At 39.1% G+C, this 16,535-nt stretch overlaps 1 protein-coding gene and 1 long non-coding RNA gene across 11 annotated transcripts in view; one reads left to right on the top strand and one right to left on the bottom strand.

Annotated features, from left to right (window-relative positions):
* LOC128784837 (uncharacterized) overlaps positions 1 to 16,535 on the bottom strand; it is a 32,760-nt gene that overhangs the window by 9,585 nt on the left and 6,640 nt on the right. Inside the window, exon 2 of the long non-coding RNA XR_008429640.1 lies at positions 10,483 to 10,634. This is a non-coding gene — a long non-coding RNA (uncharacterized LOC128784837). The remainder of the gene's footprint in view (positions 1 to 10,482; positions 10,635 to 16,535) is intronic.
* Positions 1 to 16,535, top strand: part of SYNJ1 (synaptojanin 1) — a 49,945-nt gene that overhangs the window by 27,820 nt on the left and 5,590 nt on the right. For 6 of the 10 annotated variants that reach the window (XM_053936748.1, XM_053936749.1, XM_053936747.1 and 3 more), the window contains 14 exons: positions 274 to 466; positions 1,711 to 1,869; positions 3,676 to 3,832; positions 4,173 to 4,290; positions 4,398 to 4,613; positions 5,259 to 5,337; positions 6,334 to 6,496; positions 7,126 to 7,332; positions 7,958 to 8,086; positions 8,656 to 8,694; positions 11,720 to 11,767; positions 13,309 to 13,347; positions 13,439 to 13,479; positions 15,673 to 15,781. In XM_053936748.1, coding sequence (XP_053792723.1) covers positions 274 to 466; positions 1,711 to 1,869; positions 3,676 to 3,832; positions 4,173 to 4,290; positions 4,398 to 4,613; positions 5,259 to 5,337; positions 6,334 to 6,496; positions 7,126 to 7,332; positions 7,958 to 8,086; positions 8,656 to 8,694; positions 11,720 to 11,767; positions 13,309 to 13,347; positions 13,439 to 13,479; positions 15,673 to 15,781 — 1,697 coding nt within the window. The remainder of the gene's footprint in view (positions 1 to 273; positions 467 to 1,710; positions 1,870 to 3,675; positions 3,833 to 4,172; positions 4,291 to 4,397; positions 4,614 to 5,258; positions 5,338 to 6,333; positions 6,497 to 7,125; positions 7,333 to 7,957; positions 8,087 to 8,655; positions 8,695 to 11,719; positions 11,768 to 13,308; positions 13,348 to 13,438; positions 13,480 to 15,672; positions 15,782 to 16,535) is intronic. The other 4 variants (XM_053936750.1, XM_053936752.1, XM_053936753.1 and 1 more) reach the window with 4 other exon arrangements.

The raw sequence follows: 16,535 nt of genomic DNA, 5'->3' as shown, positions 1-16,535 counted from the left end.
ACATCCTCAGAGCCCTGTGGGGCTCTGAGAGAGCTGTTCCACCTTCTGGTGAAGGAGTTGTTTAAGTTCTTTTCTTAGTTTTTAAATGCCTCATTGGTCACCCAGAGAGCTTGAAACCTGAGGTTTTATCTTGTTAATGCTCAGTGACTGTTGGAACTTTTTAAAACTAGCCCTGTGGTTGGGAGAACAATGTGTCCCTCCCAGCCCAGTGTCACACTCAGAGCCATCTGTACCAGGTTCCTGGAAGGTTTAATAGCTGTTTCACTGTTTCAGGGATGTTGCTGTTGATACTGTCAAGACTGGCATGGGAGGAGCCACTGGGAACAAAGGTGCAGTGGCCATTCGGATGCTGTTCCATACCTCCAGCCTTTGCTTTGTGTGCAGTCATTTTGCTGCAGGGCAATCCCAAGTCAAGGAGAGAAATGAAGACTTTGTGGAAATTTCTCGCAAGCTTGGCTTTCCGATGGTAAGCACGGTGTTCAAATCCCATAACAAAGGAAAAGTGAAATCCTTGGATCTCCAGCAGTGCTATCCCAAAGCTCCATTTGCATTTTTTCCCTTCCCCAGTTTCCTGTGGAAATCAGATTTCCTTGGGTTAGAGATCTCAGAGATAACTGAGTTCCCACCATGTTTATTAAAACAGAAGACTGCAGAAAGAACAGACCTTACCAGTGCAATGACAGAGATGATGAAACATGAGTTCACATGCATTCAGAATCAAGGACTTAGCATAGGAAAGAGACCTTATAGATCCCTGACGTGCAGTAGAACTTTCATAGGCGCAGGAGACAATCACCTATGAGAAAAAAATCACTGCGAAACAGTACTGTTCTCAGTACACAGGAATGATTCTATGCCATGTTCTCATAAACAAACACCATGTTCTCATTATCAAATCACCAAGTTGAAAATGCTATCAACGCAACAAAATGCTTTCTTGAGACTTAGATGTTTTAAATTTTGTCATCAAACTCTAATTTGTTAATTTCTGTGGCACTGTGCAGGAGTCTTACATCTTATTTTACAGGGTTTTTTTTATTTTCTAAATTTGTCCCCACTGTCATGTTTCAGTTTTCCTAGCAAATGCTGTATCCAACAGCTTCCTAAATGCTGCTGTTTCAATGTGCCAGTGTATCTGCTTGGTTTTACTTATGGGCAGTGGAAAAATCAAAACAAAGGGGGAAGTAAAAGTTCTCACTCTAAAACCTGGGCTTTGTTTAAACTTTGTTTTGTTTTAATAAAGCCCTTATGTCTCTCTCTAGTGATGAAAATCAGATGTAACTGAAAAGTCTTCAATTAAAACTGAATGATAAAGCTCTGGATTTGCAGTCTGACAGGAGACTGTCACAAAGTCGCAGGGGGGTGTTTTGTTCTCCTCTGTCACAGGCAGCAGCCATCGCCTTTGAGCAGACTTCTAAAACAGGAGGAGGAAGATGAAGAATTTTAGAATCCAATTAACTGGATTTGTGTTTCTTTAGAAATGGAGACTCCACAGGAAATGTTACTTCTCTTGTGTTCCATGTGTACATGCCACACTGTTGATGGTGTTGTTCTAATCATATGGACGCTAAATACGAGGATGTATTTCAGTTGTCTTCATCACCCAGAAATTATACATGTTTCACAACTAAAAACTGAATTTCTGAACCTAGAAGCAGTAAATTTGTCACTCAGTTGCTTTTAACTCCAGTGTGTGCTGCTGTTTTGCAGGGAAGGATGCTCTTTTCCCATGACTATATCTTTTGGTGTGGGGACTTCAATTATCGAATAGATTTGCCCAATGAGGAGGTGAAGGACCTAATACGACAACAGAACTGGGATCCCCTCATAGCAGGAGACCAGCTTATCAACCAAAAAAACTCTGGGCAGGTGTGTTCAAATATCACCATACTTGAGAATACTTCATTTTTTTACTGGTTTTAGCAATTGCTATGATGCTCCTGTAAATCTGTATCCTCAGCATGGCGTTCTCTAATTATAATATTTTTCTTTTTGTCAGATGTAACTATTTTAAAAGAATATTTATAATATTTGGTAATGTTACTATTTAGTTAAATTGTAATAGGTCTAATGCTGTTACTGTTGGGAAAAGGAGTAGTCCAAATTGTAGCTTTTTTATTTGCAGAGAAAACACAGAATAACAAAGTCTGAAGAAAGCTACATTTTTTAGATTTGTAGGGCTTCTTGTTCTCTCTTTGCAGCTCTGCATGGGAAGGCTGGATATCGTAAAAAGAGAGACAATCCTCTATTGTTTGTTCTCTCTGCTTGCCAGCACTTTGATCACAAGCAGTGCTTTTGCTGATTTAGAGTTCCCTTGCATTTGTGCTGGTGTCTTGTGCACCAGAACAGGAGGCAAAACTGGATATTTTTACTCACTTTTTTTTTTTTTTTTTAACAGCTGCTTCCTAGAGGAAGCAAAGTGTATATTCACATGGGCAGACAGCATTGTCTGCTTGTCAGATTGTCTGTTAAGTGGATCAAAACATGATGTGTAGAGGTTTTGGAGACACCTCCGGCAGTTACAAAGCTGGAGAAGTCTATGGAAACTGCCAGAACATGAAAAGGGCTCCTGGCTGGGGAGTAGAAGTAACATTGCACTGTTGGGGTGATATTCCATGATTTAGAAGCTACTGGCTGGGTACCAGCTGTGTCCCTGGGGGAGCTCTACGGCAGTGGTGGGTTCACATCTGTACCTGCTGCTCAGGAAAGGTGTTTACATAGCAACTTGCTCCATAAAAAGTCGGTTAGAAAATAATTACTAAAGCCAAACAAATTAATTGTCTCAGAAGTTGTGGAACTTCTAGCATTCTGACATTGATCTTCTGACATTGACTTTTAAATTGACTGGATTTCAAATTGTATTTCCAGCAAGAAAAGCGGATCAGCCTGTCACTTGATGCAGATTTGACTGTAAGATCCAAGTTAGATTTCTATTTTACAGATTTCTGAAGTGAAAGCTGAACACAAGAATGGAACTGACTGAGTTAGCTAAAGGGTTTTATCTTGTCTCCAGTTTAAACACTTAATGAGTGAGAAGCTCACTTTGAATAGATTGAATGTATTAAGGACTTTTTTTTTACTTTTTTTTTTTTTACCTATTTATTTGAGGGGGCATCTTGTGTCAGCTTTTTCCTGGAAGCGTTCAAGACCAGTTTGGATGGTACCCTGAGCAACCTGGTATAGTGAACAGCATCCTTGCCCATGGCAAGGGATTGGAACTGGATGATCTTTAGTGTCTCTTCCAACCCAAACCAGCGTGTGTCTGTGAATTTGTGGGAGAATTTGGCATGTTCAGATAGATAAAATGTAAGCCTTAATTACCCACTTTTGCTGACACAGGAACAAATAGGCACCAGATTAAAATGCTGTGTTACAGCATCAGTGTCTGGGTGACCTCCAGTTGGTTATGACATTGAAGGAACAGTAGGTTGTTGGTAAGCCTGGGCCTAAAGATATAACCGCTGGCATACTGCTGTTCATTGATTGTCCAGGTCACTATTTAGTCACAGTGTCAAATGTTTTCAGCAGGCAAAATGTGGAGAGGAATCCATTTTAACAAATAGCAGGGTTTTTCATTTTATTTTGAGGTGTCTATACAGGTTGTCAGTGTTAGAATAGAGAATTCTGATTAGTTTCAAGCTGTTCCCCATCTGCTTCTGTCTTCTGTTTTTACAGATTTTTAGGGGGTTTCTGGAAGGGAAAATCAATTTTGCCCCTACATACAAGTATGATCTGTTCTCTGATGACTATGACACCAGTGAAAAGTGCCGCACACCGGCGTGGACAGATCGGATCCTTTGGAGGAGAAGGAAATGGCCGTTTGACCGTTCAGGTTTGAGGATTTCCTTTAGTTGTTTAAAATGTTCTTCAAGTGACTTAGAGGATCCATTTAGTGATGTTTATAATGCCAGTGATGCTGAGCTCCTGTTCCTGGCTTGGTAGGACACAGAACGCTTGTAACAGACCTTAATAAACACAGTGAGGCTGAAGAAAGGGCCACGAATCAGATCCCACTTACTGACATTTGAGGAGTGGAAAAGGAACTTTGAGCGGGGGAGAGGGTTCTGTAAGACACTCAGTTTGTATTTACTTCCGATGTTTTTTCTTTTTACAAAGAGCACATCCTTGCAATCACTGTATTTTTCCTCTTTTGTTTTCATTGCTGATTGTAGCTGAAGACCTGGATCTCCTGAATGCAAGTTTTCACAGTGACAGTAATGTCCCTTATACGTGGAATCCTGGCACTTTGTTGCACTATGGAAGAGCAGAGCTGAAAACATCTGATCATAGGTTCCACTTTAATTTTATACATTACTTCCTAAGATTTAATATTCATGCTGTGTATTTTGTTGCTCAGATACTCTGCTGACAGGTTTTTCTGTTCTGTTTTTTCCAAGGCCTGTGGTTGCACTGATTGACATTGACATATTTGAAATTGAAGCAGAAGAGAGACAAAAAGTGTATAAGGAGGTGATTGCAATGCAAGGACCACCTGATGGTACTGTGATGGTCTCCATCAGAAGTTCTTCAGCTGAAGAAAACTATTTTGATGATAACTTGATTGATGATCTTCTTCAAAAATTTGCAAGCTATGGCGAAGTTATACTTATAAGGTGGAAAAAAAAACCTCCTTACTTTTAATCTCTGCTTATAGAATCATGGAATTGTTTGGGTTGAAAGGGATCATCCAGTCCCACTTGCTGCCATGGGTACACTTTCCACGAGACCACGTTGCCTCCAGCCTGGCCTTGGGCACTTCCAGGGATCCAGGGGCAGCCACAGCTTCTCTGGGCAACCTCTGCCAGGGCCTCCCCACCCTCACAGGGAAGAATTTCCCCCAGTATCCCATCTTACCTTCTGGCAGTGGGAAGCCATTCCCCCCTTGTCCTGTCTGGACTTGGACCTGCTGGAGCAAGTCCAAAATCATCTTCATTGTTCCCCACCAATTTCCTGAACAAAGTTATTTCCTTAGGTAGGAAATAACTTTTCAGTTATGATCTGTTTCATTTTTAACATTTGAATTTCAACTTAAATGTCTTTAGAATTCATTTTACATACCTGTGTGTGTCTCGGTTTTCAGACATAATTTTTCCAGATACGCTTATTTTTGAGAATTTTATACAAATTTTGTATTCTAGAATTAGATTAGCAGTTTTAAACAAACTGAAAATAAGGATGTTGCATTTGCACTAGGCTAGCAATTGTGCTATTAAGTGTTGTGGTATTTTGTTGGTTATTGTTTCCAATGAACTTTGCAGGTTTGTGGAAGACAAGATGTGGGTAACATTTTTGGAAGGAAGCTCTGCTCTGAATGTTATGAATTTGAATGGAATTGAGGTAATGTAAAAATGATTGAACCACTGTATAGCAAGAGAAAATCCAGCTATTTTAAGTCTTCTTGAGTAGGTTGGATCTATTGTTTGTCTTTGATTCTGAGAAGCTTTTTCTGTTCTGTACTAGACTGTTTCATCTCTTTTTTTTTTTTTCCTTTTGATAGCCACATACTGTATGTTGAGTTTCAAAAGCCATAGAAAAGAAGTATCAAACTTCATTTCTCTGACAATACTCCTCCTAAAAATAAATTAAGATCCACTGATAGGCATCTTCATCAAATTAGGGGTTTGGGGTCTTTTATGATTTAAAAAGCAGAGTTCAGTTTCTTGAATTAACCAGTTAAAAATCTTTATAGCCTGCCGTTCTTAAAAATTTAGACTTCTGTACTACAAACTCTGAAAAATGCCAAAATTTCAGCTTGCATTGACTCCTATGGGGTCAGTATTTAGTCTTTGTGAAAATTGAACTTCTGATGTTTAAATTTTTACTAGTCTGTGGCTGTGAAGACTTAGAATGTGTGATGTTTACAGATGGATCCTTGGATCTGCTGAGACGTCACTGGCAGTTCAGGCAGGAAAGGGGCTCTGGGTAGAATGTCAGTTTACATACTGGAGACCTGCTCTGTGCCAGCCTCTAAAAATGACTTCATTAGTGTGGTTTATAAGCAAGTCTGTTTTTCTTTATAGTGTTTCTGTCAGAGTAAAAAAAACCAGAAGCTTCCTGATTATCTAAAAAGGAGAACCATAGGAGATGAGTTGTTAGTTTTTCTAAAAAAAAAAAATTATTGTTGTAATGAACAGTTTAAATTACATAAATGTAGTTACTTACCAAAATGAAGTGAAAATCAGAATTATTTTTGTTTAGTCACAGAAATTCATATAACCTTATTTGTGATGTTATCAGGAATTATTTTTTTCTTTTTAAATCTAAAATGCAGAGCTTTAATATTCCTACTCTTAAGAACTTCTGTTTTGTGTATACCTTTTTTTGGCAATTCAGCTACAAGGAAGAATTATAAATATCAGCTTGAAAAATCCAGATTGGATCAGAAGTTTGGAAGATGAAATGAATCTAGAGAAGATTAATACTGGGCTGCCTTCATCAACAAGTTCCACTTTGCTTTGTGAAGATGCTGAAGTTACTGCAGACTATGATATGGAAGGTTTGTTGAGATAAAGCATTCCTTACTTTGAAATGCTTACAGTCCTAAATAATGTGGTTTATTTAATGCATATATAAATATGCTTATGCCCGTCTAAAACAGATTAGAAATTATATTATTTCCAACAGTATCTCGACAATCTGCTTCATTCTTGTCTGCTTTTAAATATATTCGAAATTGACAGTTTACTCTTCAAAAGCATGAAGCATGTCCGTGTTGAGCCTTTTTTTGGAACACCATTCCACCTTTTGCAAGCAGAAGTTATTACAAATAACAGATACATTGAAATCCCCTGCCCAGCCTTCTGAAGAGCAAGTGAAGCTTGCCATATTGCAAACCAAGGAAATAACCTGTAAAGCTAATTGTTTCTTAAATTAAGAACAATTGCCACACTGTTACAACTACCTTTAATACATAGCTATAATATATATTATGCATTTGAAGTATTTTAAAGTGGTTTGAATACATACGTATTCTTCATGTATAATTTTGGGATGCAAGAATCGTACTCTGGGCATGAGATTTTGCACAGGAAAAGCCCCAAAGCTCCAAGGAATTAACTCTTGCTGAGTTAACTCAGCCCAGAGTCAGCTTTTATGTGCTTTTCTTCTCTGGGGTTTGTTCTTTAGGAGACATTGATGACTACAGTGCTGAAGTGGAAGAAATCCTTCCTCAGCACCTACAGCCAACACTGAGTTCGGGGCTTGGAACCTCGCCGAGCTCGTCCCCACGCTCCAGCCCTTGCCAGTCCCCGACGTTGTCGGATGGACCCACGCTCCCGGTGAGACCCAGCCGAGCCCCAGGAAAAGCTCCTGGACCTCCTGTTTCCACCCAGGGTGTGTACTGCATGGCTCCACTGCCTCCAGAACTGCCACACCCAAGTTCTGTGGCAACGTGTCTGTAGAATCCTGGTTCACCCCAGTCATACTCTCAGAATACAGCCCCTGGCAATCCCTGCTCCTGTCAGCTCCAAGATACAAGTTGTAATCAACACATTGGTAAATTTGGGAGCACAATATGAAAACTTCTGTTTAAACACAGCCTTTTTTAAAATTATGAATTTAAATGATGGCGCTTGGAATGGCTTCTTATTGAGTTTATTTTAGCTGCTCAAATGCCTTGAGAATTCCATTTGTAGCATTTTTTTCCAGAGAACTTTCTCACAGGTAAGAGTCAAAATCAAAATTTGGAATGCTGCAGTTGGTAAGATTGTTCAGGATTTCATGAAAAACAAAGATTTATTAAAACATATTAGGCAAAAGTTTTGATTTAGGAAATCTGCTTATTTTCATCATTGGTTCATTCCTCGTCTTCCTTCTCTCAAAAAATTCTGGATCGTTATTTCCAGGGCTGGGGTCTGACCGTCCTCTCTGTGAGAAGACCTTGCTATTAGAAAAGCTTTGCTGGGTTTAGAATGTCCAAGATGTTAATTTTTGTATTGCTTTCTGTCATACCCTTCAGCTGAATTCCAGCCTAGTGCCCAGCAGAAGGAGCCTCCCCAGAGCCTGGAGCCAAAGCGTCCTCCACCCCCTCGGCCCGTCGCTCCTCCTGCACGTCCTGCTCCTCCACAGCGGCCACCTCCGCCCTCAGGTAATGTGGGGGGACCTTTCCAGGTGCTCAGGAATATTTGTTTTCAGGTCTGTCAGATGGACTTGAAAGTGCAAACCCAAACTGCATATTACACTTTGGGCTCATTGGTTTTTAATTGAAATGTGTAATTGGTTCATTTAAAAGCAATAACAGCATTTTTACCATTTAAATATTATTAGTGAATATGTTTATAAAAACTTATTTTCACAGTTTTAAAAATGTGAAATTTTACAGCAATGTTTACTCAACATTTTCGTTTTTTATAGCATCTGTTTTAAAATAAAATAGAAATAAACTTGTGCATTCATTGGTTCATTGCTATTCCTTTAATTTTGGCATCAGTATATATGCGTTTTATCATGTCCAAGTTTTTAATGTAGGCTTCATTTGGATCATCTGACAATGTGAACAATTGAGCACTAAGAGAAACTGGATGTTCAGAAGCATTTGGGCAACACAGTTAATAAGAAACTGACCCTTGTGATTTTTAACTTTCTCATTCTTTTTCTTCCCTCCTACTGCACTGATATTTTTCATTATTGCTGCATTCATTTCTTAAATACTGTCAGGCGGTAGGAGTCCTGCACCTGCTAGAAAAGAATTTGGAGGTAATGATTTTAATTGTTTATGAATATGACTGCATAGCAAAACTGCCATGGGGATCTGTTGTGACAGTAATGATGATTTCCGAAGGTGTAAAAATGGGCCATTCTCAAAGTTGTAGAACTGGATAATTCATGAATGTCGCTGTCATTCCTTTCTTCCCCCTCTGAAATACATTTTACTTTTTTGTGAAATAGCATTTCTCCAGAAGTTGGTATGTTAAAGTCAGAGATGAAGGTTGTTCCAGATTTTTATTACTTTGTCCTGGGTGAATACATGCAGCTAACTTTTCTGTGAAGTGCTTCTTCAAAGTAGTCTTTGTCCTTCTCTGGCCCACGTTTTGCTGTCCTGCTTAGACTTAAATCAGCTCATCAATACATGAGAGTGGGTGAGAATTGCTAGTGGCACTTCCAGGCACTGCCCGTCAGTTGGTAGGAAAGAGGGATTTTTGACAAAATGCTTTGAAAGTTTTGAGTAATCTCAGGAAATACATAAACTATTTTAAATAGACTGTAACTATCAGATAACTTTGTCAGGCAAAAATGTACTTGGCTCTTAGATACTGGTGAGACAAGGAAGTTTTTATGCCCAACGTGTAATATTTCAGATGAGTTAAAATGCAGAAGCTGTAGGAACATTCAACATAGGTGAGGTTGAATTAATTGTTCTTCAGTCCTGTGTAGTTTTCTGTGCACTGACACAATCCTGTTTGCCTAGTTTGTCTCAATTGTGCAAAGACTAGTCAGTTGTCTTCTTTTATCATCTTTCCCAGCATAGCTTTCCATGGAGTTGTAACTTGCATAAAACTTGCTTTTTATGCAATCATTTGAGACTGTAGTATATTTTTTCATATATTATTCCAACCAAAAGCTCTTCACTTTTTTCTGCTCTCCATTTTCCACTCATGGTGTACATGTGTAAGCATAAAGACTGCTTTTCAAGGGGATCTGAGCTCAGCTCCAAGCAAGTTAACAGAGGGGTGGAACCAAAATAAATGTCCTTATGGGTTACTTTTGTGAAAGGGCACCTGTTTCTCTTCCCTAGGAGGAAGGCTCTTAAAGCTCTGGGGAAATATCCCTGTATAGTGTGTAAGTGGATCAAACTTTGGGTTTAGACTTCCATAGCACATGCAAAGGGACAATGATCATGTCTTTAAAATGTTGTTCCTTTTAAATGTTACTTTTTTCCCTCAAGTGTTTTGACCTTTTTTCCCCCCAAGTGCTTCAGCCCCTTCAATGCCCATGGCACTTTTTTTAATGGCTCAATATGCTCTGAAGATGAGAGAAGGATTTGGGCATCTAAGTGTTTTAGTTTGGTCATATTTTGTATCAGAAGTAACTCAGAATTCAGGTGAACAAGGCTCAGCACTCATTGCAGGGCTTTACAAAGTGTAGACCTTTTGTATGCTAATACAAAAAAAATTTCACTGAGGATTATATAAGCCCCAGTTGTTTATAGTTAAAAATTAAAATGTTGCACTCTGTTTACCCAATATTTTTTAAATACATTACAGATTAAATTTTCAGAGAACATTAAAAACTGTAAATACTGCTAATTGTCAATTGAAGTTATAAAAAACATTTGTGGGGTTTTTTTTTTCCTTTAATACTAGTAGTCAGAGTTTTCCTGATTGTTGCAGCCAAGGCTTTTATCATTGGTTTAAACTGTTTTTCATTGCCCCTAACATTAAAATATTCCCATGCTACCCTTTGTGGTAGCATTATCACAGCATGATAATTTTGCTTTCTCACTATTGAAGAGTATTATGAGTAAGTGAAATCTCAGGTATTTACCCTCTGTGCCGTTTCTCTCTCTTGTAGTGAATGTTTGTTAACTTGCCAAATCCTCATGCCCAGAGATCTTGCTCCCTCTGTCTGGTGCCCCACTGTAGGAACGAGTGCCTGTGTTTCCCTTCTGCTGAAAGGAGCTGGCTTTAGTCCTCCTCCTGCATAAAACAGAGCAGTGGAATGTGGTCAGGCAGTGCCCTACTCCTGTGCAGTTTCACTGCTGCTCCTTTCACAGAGTCATTCACGGTCAGAAACTTATGATGGGAATTGGCAGGGCCTGGGTCTCAGCCAGAACGGATAACACACGCTGGGGTTTAGCATCTTTGGAACAGATGTTCAGCCAAAGCATAGATCTAACATCTCTGGAGACAGTCCCATTTCAGCCTCATGTGCAGCCTTCATTCTGCCCACTCTGTGACAGAACTCACAGACCACAGAGAGCTTCTGGGCAGATCTCACACATGGACACATGGTGAGGAAGCAGGAGGCTGTGTCATAGCTAAGGGATGCCTTCAGTATTTCCATCACATCTATGTCCTGCCGCGTTTTTGCCATGCAGTTTTAGGAACCCGGTACATGCTTGATGATATTGCAGAAATCAAGTAATTCAGCGTGGTTATGCATGATTGAAAATCTTCTTTCTCTCAATCTGAACTGTTAAACCAATTGGTACAGCTGTCCCGAGTGCACAGTGCTGTGTAGAGGCAGCTTAGTAATACAGTCCTTCAGGATACAATACATTATATGAAGTGGGAAGTATTGCTTTCATCAGATTTCTTATTCAGATGTACAGTGGCAGAAACAGACTGCTCAGTGTTCTGAATGACAGGGATCAGGCTTAATTTTGCAGGGTGTAAGTGCTGTGCTCATTTATTCCCCAGTGTTTGAGCAGAGGCCTGTGCTCTGCTCATGAGAGGTTCAAGATCGGCATGTCAGATCACACTGGACAGCCAAATGTTTGTGGAGAGTGAACATTTTGAAGGAATTAAATTCACTTTCAACTGTAGTGTAAAATTAAAATAACAGATGTTACTAAACATGATTGTACTTGATGATTTGTAATTCACACCAGTCTGGTTCCCCATGCTGCTACAAACAGCTATTTCCTACAGGTGACTGTAATCTATCTAGACCAGAGTTAAATTGTGTAAAGCTGTCTTGGGGCAGTGTTCATTCTGGTTTTTCTTTCTCAATCTACTGCTTTTCTCATGCTATGTACAGCTTCTCTTCTTTCTCTGAAAAGGTCTTGGAGCTCCTCCCAGTCCTGGGGTAGCTAGGAGAGAATTAGAAGGTAACATAACAATTTTTGTATTCTAGAAATGGGTTTGTAATTTAATATCTGAGTAATATTATTGCTCTTGTGATACTAAAGGTGGTTTCATTAATATATTTATCATGTAGGATCTTTCTTCTTTTATTTAGCATAGCTTTCACCCAGACAGGTTGCTTCCTGGTTTTCAGTGGTGGTGGGAGTTGTTACAGAAGGCATTTATGAAAAGATAACTGAAAACATAGAGAGCTCTAATCAAGAATGCTTTTAAGGCTGACCCTCAGAGGAAGCTGTAGCTGGCTGGTCATCAGAATGACCATTATACCTGTAACTAAATCAGGAATCTAGGGAGCCTGACTTTTCATGAAGGACTATGTATGTTCATATGTTCTGGGGAGAGAAACTTCCATTTAAACAATTTGGTCTATAATTTAATATTTTGCCTCTTTCTAAAGAGCACAGTGTAGGTAATTTGATTCTGATAGCCAGCTGTGTGTAACACACAGTTATGAGGAGCATTTCTCTTGCACCATTCTGGTTGGAGTACATGGATAACTGCTGGATGGGTCCTGCTTTAGCCATGCCAGCAGAGTCATGGGCTTGGGTTTCTTCCTTGTCTCTCAGGAATGTGTCCTTCACGGCAAATAGCAATACAAGCCCTATCAGAGTCACTGGCAGGGTTTCCTCCTGTATACTGCTATTAATTCTGGCTGCATTGCTGGTTCATTTTTCTAAATTCTCAAAATCACTCTATGCATAGAGTATTTGAGGTCGGAAGGCACCTTTGGTGGTTTTCCACTCCAGCTTCCTGCTCCGAGGAGGGTAAATTGGCACCAGGTTGCTCAGGGTGGGAGCTGCTTCACTGAGAACAGTACCCAGAAACCCATTCTGACTGGCTCCAGGGCAGTCTGATAGCTGGAAGTGATTTGATAAACTGTGTGATGCACCACAGAGTTCCCTCCACTTACTGTCACTGACATGGTGACTTTGCCTTCCTGGGAAATAAGCAGCGGAAACTCAAGCCAGAATCCTAAACCTTCCTGCCTGTTAGAAACTGTGTACTTGTCTGAACTAAAGGTATTTTTTTCATCTCTTGCACTTCCCAGTTTGAATATTGCATCTACAGGTTGCCATCAGCGTGGCCATGGTGAAGCTGGTGCTTTAACACATTTATCCCATAAACACAGAGAGTGGGGTCAGGAACTGTTAACATCAGTTCTCTGTTTTAACCACTGCTGGTAGAACATCTACAGAATATAGCACAAAACAAAATAGCTTCCAACACAATTGAGAACACAGGGTACCTGTACAAGTGGGTGTCTTTAGCTTGCAACAAATAGGACGTGATTTAAATAATCTGTAACAAAAAGGGTCAAATTACTTCATGTGTGCCATGGGATTGGAGTGTTTTAGTGACAGCTGGTGGATATGTAATAAATTTTGAAAAAATCACGGGTATCTCCTTGCTCCCATTCTCAGAAGTAGTAATGTAACATTGCCATCTAATACCCATTTGTGGCTTGTCTAACACAGATAATCTATTTGTTTTCCATGCTTCAAAGCACAAAAAAGCCCTGGAACACAAAGGAAAGATAACTTAGGTAATAGATACATGCTTTGTACTAACTATAATACAGACAGAAGTTATTTTGAAATAAGTGCTAAGTCAGTAATCTCTAATATCTGTTACAGTTCGTAACCAGCCTCCACATTCAGCGGGTACAACCAGACCGGTAGGTATTGATTTAAGATCATTTTCCTGCTAAGTGTCTGCTCTTTATTACATCAAGGTTTCTGTTAGTCATAACAGATGTAAGAAATCTACATAGTTGACTGGTCAGTTTACAGTTTCTGTGAGGCAATTATCTCAACAATATTTGTTTATTGACTAAAAATACTAGGGGATGGGGGGCGGGGGGGGGAACCATCATGCATGTTCAGACTGGATGTGACTTGATTGTTTTGCACTCTGCAATCACATAATAGGCTCCCAAATTTTACACATTTTACATCTCCTTTCAAATAACTGCAAAATTACTCTTTTTATGATATGTCCTTACTGATCTGGTGTGATAAAATGCATTATCTTCTGTACTGGAACATAAATCGTGACAGCAGTTAATTGCTTACAGGGCATTAATGGATTACATATGCAATTGACATCTTATGATTACTTGATCTGTTATGGAGTTTCGTACCTTGTTTTAAAGACTAATTTTCATAAAGGTCATGTGAAAATGAAACATTCAACTGTTTCAGCAAATACTAGTACTGTGTTTCATTCCTTTATTTGGGGAACTGAACTGAAGAAGGGAATGAAGGGATTTATGGGCATTCAAATGCTTCACTGCACACAGGAAATCGAGAAATGAAATCTATCTGCCTAGTTTTATTTAACAGTAGCAAGTAGGAGCCTTATGTGAGGGATGAAGAAAATGTTTTAATAGCAACAGGAATTCTTAAAGAATTACTGAGTAATGGGATTGTCTGTTGACAATTCTTCGACTTTGCAGCATATTCCTGTATTGGAACTGGTGAAAACTGCTGTTGAAAATCTCCATTGAAATAAATTTTACCTATTCATTTTTCTCAAAGAGATTGATTCTCACAGTGAACAATTCATGATCTTGTCTCTTTTTTATTTTTCTGGAAATATAAAATGACCTCTTCTAAAATTTGGATAAAGAAAAACTGGTGTATATATAGGAAAGAATGTATTCATTTTTCACTGTGTGCTTGCCTTTCTCTCAGGTGATTTTTGGATTTCATTTCAAGGATTTCAGGACCAGGGACAGTAGCTACAGTGGGTGCTGCTTCCCACTGAGGGATCCTGAGAGCTGGTTTACACTTCCTTTCTTTTCTGTTCCTTTTTGATATATTTTTATTTTTTAAAAATACATTTTGGTGTATAATCCAATCATCCTCTGCCTACTATCAAAATATTCAAAGAAATAACAAAATGCATCTTGGCAATCTCAGATCAGATTGGAGATTGGGAAATTGAGACAGGAATTTATGAGGTCAGGTGGCTGAAAGAGTTCAGAACATTGGTAAATGGACCCAGCCAAGCATAAGGAATCACATGATATACAAAGCCAGGGACATTTCTAGTAAAACTAAGATCAAGAATGGTACTATTTTTTATAATGGTAAAGTTTCTTTGCTTGTTTCTAATTAATTTTTGTGTACAGTTGTGCAATGGAGTTTGCTCTGAAAACCATTTCTAGAATGTCCTCTGGTACACAACATTTTACAGGAAACAAATCTTACAAACTTGTCTCACAGTCCTTCCTGTCTCACAGTCCTTTTTCCCTTGATCGCTGGCATTTTCATCCCAGGGCCTTTTATTCAGCTTTCACTGTGTTGTTTGTAATTTACTCTGCTTCAATTGTAATCTGGAATAGCTTCTTATGCCTCTTTAAATAATGATGTATTAAATACTCTTTAGATAATGATTCTTATTTTGAATTTACATTCCCAGCTTATTAATTTCTATTCCATCAACTTCAGGAAGACTTCAGCCTTCAGATGATGCAGAATGTGTATTTCATTAATACTGTTTGTTGAGAAACAGGAGACCTCCAAATAAAGTAGTTGTTCTTGTTGGTTTTATTGCTTACAATTCGTGGACTTAGGTAAATTATCTTATTAATACTAGCAAAACAATAACTGTTTCTAGCATTGTTGCACAGGTAAATATTTATATAAAGTTGCAAAGTATTGTAAAAATCCTTTGCTTTGACTTGAACCATCATCATGTTTTGAAAATATATTCTTTGTTCTTGCATGTGCATAAAAAATCAGTTGAACAGCTGTTATCAAAGAATTTTTCACAGAATCCTGATTATTCGGAATCATTTAGCAGTAGATGACTGCAGATCCAAAGTTGAACTAAAATACTTCCTTTTTACCAACTTTCTTGTTAGACTGTTCCTCCTCGAGCTGGAGTTATCAGTGCCCCACAAAGCCATGTCCGTCCCTCGGGGGCAAGACCAGCATCTGAGACTCAGACCAAGCCAACTGATCCACCGAGGGGTAAGTTTCCCTTACAAGTTAAACACAAATGTCACTATTCAGTCAAGCACTACAGTCTATGGTTTGAATGCTTTGTTTTCAACAGATGTCTCCACTTTTCACTAGGAATTAAGATTCTTGGATCTAATAGCATTTGGCAGTTTGTGTTAAGCATGCACAGGTATTGCATTTTTAGATGCTAATCTCAAGATGACGTGAGATCTTGACCCATAGATTTCACGGTATCAGAGAAACTGTGCAAAGATTGCAGTGTTTGGTCTGAGCACGCTGGTGTGTCCCATTCTGGCTGTTGATCACCAGAACTCTATGCATTGGTACTTCTGTAATCATAAGATTTAGAATAGCATTTATATCTGACTCTCAAAGCAACTTCCTTTATCTTTGTACGTATAAAAATATACATTTTATAACAGTGACTTCCAAAATACTTTTCAATATAACTGAAGTACATTTTGGAGTGACATGGTTTGTGTTTTGTGTAAAATCACAGTATGGTTTGTGTTGGAAGGGACCTTGGAGATTGTTCATTCCAAGCCCTGCCTATGGGCAGGGCAGGCCCCATCCACCCTGGCCTTGGACACTTCCAGGGATCCAGGGGCAGCCTGGGTCCCAGGGGCAGATCTTCTCTGTGCCTGGGCCTCCCCACCCTCACAGGAAAGAATTTCTTCCTGATATCTCGTCTAACCCTGCCCTCTGTCAGCTTAAACTGAAGTAACAATTTTTAATGGAGATCTGCTGAGTTTTTGATTTCCAG

This window comes from Vidua chalybeata, chromosome 2 (genome assembly GCF_026979565.1).
Source record: "Vidua chalybeata isolate OUT-0048 chromosome 2, bVidCha1 merged haplotype, whole genome shotgun sequence".
Taxonomy (NCBI): Eukaryota; Metazoa; Chordata; class Aves; order Passeriformes; family Viduidae; genus Vidua; species Vidua chalybeata.
Note: the sequence above shows the minus strand (reverse complement) of the source record. Positions and strands in the feature narration are given on the sequence as shown.